The following is an 8363-nucleotide window of genomic DNA, read 5'->3' on the forward strand; positions in this document are numbered from 1 at the left end:
TTTGTGATGAAGTAATATAGAAGGAATATGAACAATGTAGCAAGACACAATGTCTGACAACAGTAGTTAAGGAAAACCTCTAACCTGGCTTTATTCAACAGAAGAACTAAACTACCTTTCTAATGAAGAGTTAGTTTGGCTTAATGTGGTATTATGTTTGCAGAGATTGTTAATTGTCTGTAGAACTACTTTTGAGTTAATAAGCTGTAGATACACACTGCTAACACATAAATCTTTAACCCTTTAAATGTTAAGTATATTTCTAGGATATTTATCCTAAGGTCGCTCTCAAAGATACAAACAAAAATGTATGTAAAAGGCCGTTGAAAATAAATATTCCATGATGTGAATGATTAAATTTTAGTATAGCTATGTAAAGGATGGCCAAGAACAAAGACTCTGAAATTAGACTGACACAATGAAAATGGCCAGGAGAGTTTAAACTGACTGCATTTTAGAAGTATGATCCCAATGGTGCTTTTTAAAGGAAGTACGCATTTGTATACAAGATGCAAGAAGAAAGAAAAATCTAAGCAGAAACACCCTCACATGAACAGTAATTACTTTTGGGTAGGAATAAACAATTCCTAATTTTGTTGTTATAATTTTCATCATATGCAAATATGTGTTAAACTCAATAAAAATTTAAATAACAAAGCATCAATAAAAATTTAAATAACAAAAAATTATGTCACAGTTATACAGAGAGGTTTTTTGCTCTTACTGAATAAATAAAACTCAACCTAAGATACATCAGGACTTAATGAAAACTGTAGGAAGCACTTACTAAAGGATTGTGATAGCTGGTAGTACCATTAAATACTCTTTATTACCTAAATAAAGCCCATCCACTAACTTAGTTTTTAGATATAGAGCCTTATTAAAATATTACCACCTCTGAAAATCATTTAATGAACAATTCATAACTCCTACCAAAAGCAAAATTAGACAAACATAAATCACAGCCTTTTAATAACTTTTAAGAAAAAACATGACAATATTTTACTTCATAGCAATCAGATCTCATCTTTCTTCTTCCCCAAAGCATGATATCTAAGATCTTTTCCTCTTATAACCTCAAGCCTGTTGTGAGGTAAGTTTTGTGGGTTTTCTTGTCAATTCAGCATATCACAACAGTAAGAGCAGTAAATGCTCTAAGTGGCAACTCTGTCAGCACTAAAAATGATCTTAAAACAAGCATCAGCTAGCATTAAACAACAACAAAACCCCCAAAACCTAAACCAGGTACAGTGGTTCATGCCATAATCCCAACAATTTGAGAGATCGAGTCGGGTAGATCACTTGAGCCCAGGAGTCTGAGACCAGCCTGGGCAACATGGCAAAACCCTGTTTCTACCAAAAAGATACAAAAATTAGCCAGAAGTGGAGGTATGTCCCTGGAGTACAGCAACTTGGGAGGCTGAGGTGGGAGGACCACCTGAACCCAGGAGGCAGAGGCTGCAGTGAGCTGAGATCATGCCACTGCACTTCAGCCTGGGCAACAGAGTAAGACCCTGTCTCAAAATAAATTAAAAGCCAAAAGCTCTCACTTGTCTCATTAAAATTATCAAAGAAAGAAACCAAATAGAATATTCATACCTTAATATTGGTTAGTTTTTTACAAATCTTAATTTTTAAGATTTTTGCAAGAAGTTTTCCTGAGTGCCACTATGTATGTGATTAGCACTATACTACACATCAGGAATAAAAGATGAGCAAGATAGGCTTTTAAATCCAAATGATGATCTGTTAAAAAAAAACCCTCCAAAGAAAGATATGAAATAGAAAGGTAAATTTCTTTAACTTATGATAATTGATGAAGACACTGAACTGTTGAAAGCAGAAAGTTGTCCACCAGCTTATAAAGAAAATGTTTAGCCCAGTTATGGGCACAGAATAGGTACTCAAAAATATCTGTTGAATTAATGAATATCCAAAATGGAGAGGATTTCCACTCTGACATTTAATGCCTTCAAAGCATGTATTATTCAAATATAACATTATCATTACTTTCATTGTGTTAAAAAATTAGATGATGCGTTATTTTTTTAAACCATATTAGTTGTCTTTGCAAACAATTGCCAATGAAGTAAACCTAATATAAACACTACCTTAAACCATAATTTGTATTGAAAACATTTATTTATGCTAAGCTCATTAAGATGAATTATGAAACTTAATATGATGTATTTTATTCCTAATAAAGTTGCTAGATAAATCAGAACACACTGCAATTTCCCATACATTCTAAAAGAAGAATGACCTTCTAAACCTTTGGAATATCATGCGTGAAATAAATGAAACTAAGGTGAATTTAAGAGTTTTCTTTTGCAGTTGTAACTCTGAAAAAATTAGCTGTCATTCTAATTACCTTTTTTTTTTTGGAGATGGAGTTTCACACTCATTGCCCAGGCTGGAATGCCCACCACAACCTCCGCTTCCTGGGTTCAAGAGATTCTCCGGTCTTAGCCTCCCGAGTAGCTGGGATTACAGGCATGCACCACCATGCCTGGCTAATTTTTTGTATTTTTATAGAGGAGATGGGGCTTCACTATGTTGGTCAGGCCGATTTTGAACTCCCGACCTCAGATAATCTGACCACGTTGGCTTCCCAAAGTGCTGGGATTATAGGCGTGAGCCAGTGCACTCAGCCTCTAATTATCTTAAGAAAAAGTTAAACTTCCCTTTCTGCCTGTGCATTCTTTACCTATAGATATATTAAAAATTACCGTTAGCAGTTTTCAAACAACAAACATTTATTATCACATAGCTTCTGCGAGTCAGAAATGTGGGAGCAATTTAGCTGGGTGGTTCTGCTCATAGTCCCTATGAAGTTCTAGTCAAGATATTAGCAGTGGCTGTAATTATCTGAAGGCCTGTTTGGTGGCTGGAGGACTTGCTTTCACCATGATTCACTTCACATGGTTTTTGCTAGAAGGCTCCAGTTAGTTACCGGTTGTTGGTAGATGACCTCAATTCCTCACATGAATCTCTTGACAGATCTCCTCAAGTGTCCTTATGCACAGCAGTTGGCTTCTCCCAGAGTGATCCAAGAGAGAAAGCAAGATGGAAGCCAGATATTTTCTTATGATCTACCCTCAAAAGTCACACTTAATTTTCAACACATTCCATTTGTCAGAAGTGAGTCCCTAGGAGAACAGCCTAAACTCAGCAAGAGGGGAATTAGGCTCCAATGAACAGAGGAGTATAAAATAATTTGTTTCCGTATTTTAAAATGACCATAATTCACTGCTCTTTGGATACCAATTATTTACATTTTTCTCATATTCAAAATACACTCTCCCCTCCCATGACTCCCTAAAAGTCTCATCTTTTTACAGAACAACTTCAAAGCTACGATGTCGTCTTCTAAACAGATAAAACTCCCTGGGTGTAGTTCCTTAAATGTAGCTCCTTGAATATATAGCTTCTCTCAATCTGATGATCTGGAACTAAAGAGACAAATAATCTGCCTAACACATAACAAAAATACAATGGTAGGACAGGCAGAGGGTAATTGCCATGTGACCTTCTTGTTCAAAGGTGGAAAAAATGAGAGGAACACATAGTTCATGGTCCACATAATTCTGAAATCCAAGTGGCAACGCTGGAACTTCCTAGCATGGAACTTAGGACCTGGGAATAATTTTTCATAACTCTTGGCTCTGATTTTTGAGATCTTGGTTCTAATTTCTAATTTCTTTCTATTTTTATTGAAACACGGGTCAAGTTTATATCTGCATAGTGTTTTCAACTTGCTTCCTGCCAGTGCAATTTTGGGGATCCAAAGGTCCCCTCTTCAATCGATGGTGGTATTTCTGCCAATATAAGGCTTTGAAAAACTCTGTGAATCTTCTAGAGGCCCACTTCGTTACATTAAAAGCACATTCATAAATGAGAAAAACTCAACTTTTAACTTTTGCTAAGTGACATACTTTTACACTTCTTACAGAACCTATGCTTTGATTGAAAGGTTCTCTAAGGTTCATCTTCAACCCTCCTGAGGTCTTAACAAAGGAATTTACATTCACATCCTTAGATAATGCTTTTCTGAAAAGGCCCTGGATTTGGTATTTGCTTAGAAGCCATTTCTTAATCTTAGCCATCTGACATACTGAGAAACTGAGAATTTTCAAAACCAGCAAAGTCTTGGCTTCTTTCTCTTTGGGAGCCTTTCCTTAGCTTACTTCTCTCATTTTCTGTTTATTATAAGCTGTAAGAAGAAACCAGGCATACAGCTTCAACCTTTTGCTTGAAAAATCTCCTTAGCTTAACCACCCAGTTTATTGGCTTCCCATATTACTCAAGTGATATTCTTGCTAAGCTTTCAGCCACTATACAACAAACATTCCCCTTCTTCCATTTTCCAATATAGTTGTCTTCATTTTCATTTAAGCCCTCACTGGCTGTCTATCCAAAGACCTTAAAGCTTCTAGTGACAGTCTCTTCAGAACTTTACTAAAACTTGCCTCAAAGACCTTCCAGCTTTTATTTACTGTCTGAGTCCTGAGTCTGAAGTCACTCCCATGTCTCAGTATTTGTTACAGTAGCACTCCATTTACAGGTCTCCAGAATCTTCATTAGCCAAAAAATCATTCCCAAATTGAGTGGCTTAAAACAACAAACATTTATTATTTCACAGTTCCTGCTGGTCAGGAATTCAAGAGCTGCTTAACCAGATGGTTCTGGCTCAGGGTTTCTCATAAGGTTGCAGTGAAAACATGCCATAACTGGTCAGTCATCTTAAGGCTGGCTTGGAACTGAATAACCTGCTTCCAATGTGGCTCACTGATATGGCTATTGTCTGAAGGCTTCAGTTTCTCACCACATGGATATCTACATAATGTTGCTTGAATGTCCTTATTATATGGCAGCTAGGCATCTTCCATAATGTGGTGACCTCACATCATTAGTTAAAAGGCATAAAAGACTGAGGTCCTCTAAAGAGAATAAAATTTTGCCTTCTCATGACTGCAACATTCTAGTATGCCTACCCACTCTGCCAATCCAACCCACAATGTTGTGAACCACTTCCTTAAAAAAAAACAAAACAAAAAAACCCAGAAACTTTACTTTCTATATAAAGATTGATATCCCTTATCTGAATTGCTTGGAACCAGAACTGTTTCAAATTTCAGAATATTTGTATGTGCATAATAAGACATCTTAAGGATAGTGCCCAAGTTTAAAGATGAAAGTCATTTACCTTTCATCCCTTATCTCAATTGCTTGTAACCAGAACTGTTTCAAATTTCAGAATATTTACAAGTGCATAATAAGACATCTTAAGAATAGTACCCAAGTTTAAAGATGAAACTCATTTATGTTTCATTTATATTTCTATATAACACACAGGCTGAAGGTAATTTTATACATGATTTTAAATAATCTTGTGCATGAAACAAAATTCTGACTGCATTTTTAGTGTTATTTATAACATGGGGTCAAGTGTAAATTTTTTCTACTTTAGGTGTCATTTCCCTCTCAAAAAGCTTCAGATTTTGGGGCCAGGCATGGTGGCTCATGCCTGTAATCCCAGCATTTTGGAGAGGCGGGTGGATCACTTCAGCCCAGGAGTTCAAGACCAGCCTGAGCAACATAGCAAGACCTCGTCTCAAAAAAAAAAAAAAAAAAGTTTCAGATTTTGGAAGATTTCAAATTTCAAATTTTCAGATTAGAGACGCTCAACCTGTATTGGTTATATTTTTTCTGGAGAATTCTGACAAATACAGTGTCTTAGAAATATTCTTAGTAATTGATGAGTTTATTTATTAAGGTGAGTGACTTCTTTCACATCCTTTATGTTTACAAATTCCTTCCAAGCCGTTACTTACTTGTAAGTCATCTGCCCCTTCAGCTTCATTTTTTGATTCAGGGCATCCTAAGAAAACAGATGAAAGTTAATCAGGCATAGAATTTTTGTCTTAGAGTCCACTATTAATGAATAATTGATTATGTTATCAGAAAACTAATAGAGATCATTCTGGACTGTCTGGCAATTAGAAACTGGCCACTTGTATTTGCCCCTGTTAGAATAGAGAATAATGTACTTATTTCCCTCTTCTACAGGTAAATTTCCAGTTGCTTACTAACGAGATGTTTTCTCTTAAAGTATACTATCTCTAGCAACCCCTGTCCCTAGTTTCTCCCAAATACTCAAAATTACTAGGCAGATTATCACAATTAAACTGCTCTGGTGATGCTAAGATGAGATGTATTCAGTTTTTCCAAATGTTTTTACCCAGGAAACAGTATTTAGTACCTATAAACAGGATTTTAGTTGCTTTAGCTAAGATGGAAAACAAATGAGTCCTAATCCACTACTGATAGTTAATGGCCAATTGTTGTTAACTGACTTTTGTGCTTCAACTTCTCTGTAAAGGTTTTCATGCTGTTAAAAGTACCTTTAGCTCCAATAAATTAATAAGAAAGGATTTGTCCTAGTAAAATATTCTCAGTTCATGATATCCTTGAGAAACACAGCTTAGAATGGAGTAGGCATGAGAGAAAGAGAAATTTGCTGTTTGGAAAGAGAAACATAACTTTATCTTTTTGTCAAAGAGGTCAAGTAAAAGCAATCTCAGATTGCTGAAAGTCTATATAGCAGCTGATAATAATGCTAGCTGATGTTTTTTAACGTTCAAAAATGACAAGACAAAGTACTGTAGTCCATTCTACCTAGGAGTTTGTAAGCTACTCCTTATAAATCATTCTTTAAAACATTAAACCTAGTGAAAGAGGTATACTGTTACACCATGTGAGCATAAGTTTAAAAGTAATTCGAAACTTTAAAATAAATCATATAAATTCCAGCAACCATGAATAATATTTTTCTCTTTAAAGCGCTGGTTCTTCAAATCTGGCTAAAGGTTAGACTCAACTGGGGAATTCTTAAAAAACACACTGATGCCAGAATATGCCACCAAACCAAAATGTATCAGAATCTGTGGAAAGAGGCACAGGGCACCATGTATTTTTTTTTTAAGTTTTTTTTTTTTTTCCCTCAAATTCAAATTACAATTACTTGACTAGAGAACAATTCCTCATCATATTTGAACTTTCTTAGAGTTTTTAAATAATAAGGGATGACTCGACTCTACTCCCCAGACAGATTCAACTGGTCTGGAGTGGAGATCAGTCATTTCAAGCTTCGCATACTTCTTAGGTGACTGTAATGTGTAGCCAAGGTTAAGAACACTGATCTAGGGAGAATTTATGCGTTCTTATAATAAAGACAAAATGGCTACTATAAATTCAAAGTAATTTTTTCTGGATCAGAAATAAAAAATTACTCATTTACTAAATTATTTAACTATGGTTTCATGTACTATCAAAGCAGATTTCTACACCAGTACTTCCATGTTCTTGCCTGTGATTGGTCTCATAGTTTGTCTTCAAATTTTCTTATTAAAATGACATCTTAAAAATGCACAAATCACAATGTAGTCTAGCACAGTTTCATTTAGTTACTTTATAAAGAAAATTATTAAAATTGAAATAATTTTCCTTCCTAACTAAAAAAAAAAAAAAAAATCAAGTCTTAGATATACATATGTCATCCTTTATGGGAAGAAATGGTTTTTAAAGTGATTTTTGTTTAAGTAAGCATAAGCTAGTCTTACATGAAAAAACATTATTCTTCCCTTCAATACCTGTAGGCTTTCGAGTTAATTATTTTAACAGACTGGCAAGTTAACAAAGACATAGATGAGGTTGTGGTTTCTGCTCATCCTCAATAATGAAATCAATCAAGTTAAGACTTCTGTCATGGAATAACTACAGTCTACATATATTTGAATATTACAAGTTCTATAAAATTACCCAAAAAAAGGATGTGACTGGTATCATATATATACAAGAACAACAACAACTGGGATTCTCATAGCTGTACCTTTCTATTCCCCCTTCCTTCAAGTGCTTATTTTAAAGCATTTGAATTATCTGAAGCCAGCTGTTGATGGACTCTTGAAGATAATAAATGCAATTGATACATACTATGATGTGACAAATACAAATCAGGTTAAGAAGTCTATTATTTTATCTTCATTTATTGTGAGGTTCAAAGCCTGGTCACATATCACAAAAGCTGACATGTTTAAAGTGTGAAAACTACTTTGAGTCAACTTAAGAAAGATAACCTCTACTATATATAACTGATAAATAAATTAAGGAAATAGTCAAGAGTACCTACCTTGAGAAATATCCTCTATAGCTCTTCGGATACCTCTATCAAAAGCCCTAGCATCAGCAGGACTTTGAAACGTAAGACCAAACTTCTTGTCATCAATCTTCCAGTGGTGAAATGTTGGAGTGACCTTATTATAAATGAGGTCTTTTTTAAGCATACATTCCAAAACCACCTA

The 8363-nt window shown here is 34.9% G+C and overlaps 1 protein-coding gene across 2 annotated transcripts in view; it reads right to left on the reverse strand.

The window, feature by feature from the left end:
• SPRED1 (sprouty related EVH1 domain containing 1) overlaps positions 1-8363 on the reverse strand; it is a 116450-nt gene that overhangs the window by 26714 nt on the left and 81373 nt on the right. For both annotated transcript variants that reach the window (XM_010346242.3, XM_003935735.4), the window contains exons 3-4: positions 8192-8360; positions 5835-5881 (exon numbers count right to left, since the gene is read on the reverse strand). In XM_010346242.3, coding sequence (XP_010344544.1) covers positions 5835-5881; positions 8192-8360 — 216 coding nt within the window. The remainder of the gene's footprint in view (positions 1-5834; positions 5882-8191; positions 8361-8363) is intronic.

This window comes from Saimiri boliviensis, chromosome 2 (assembly GCF_048565385.1).
Source record: "Saimiri boliviensis isolate mSaiBol1 chromosome 2, mSaiBol1.pri, whole genome shotgun sequence".
NCBI classification, from domain to species: domain Eukaryota; kingdom Metazoa; phylum Chordata; class Mammalia; order Primates; family Cebidae; genus Saimiri; species Saimiri boliviensis.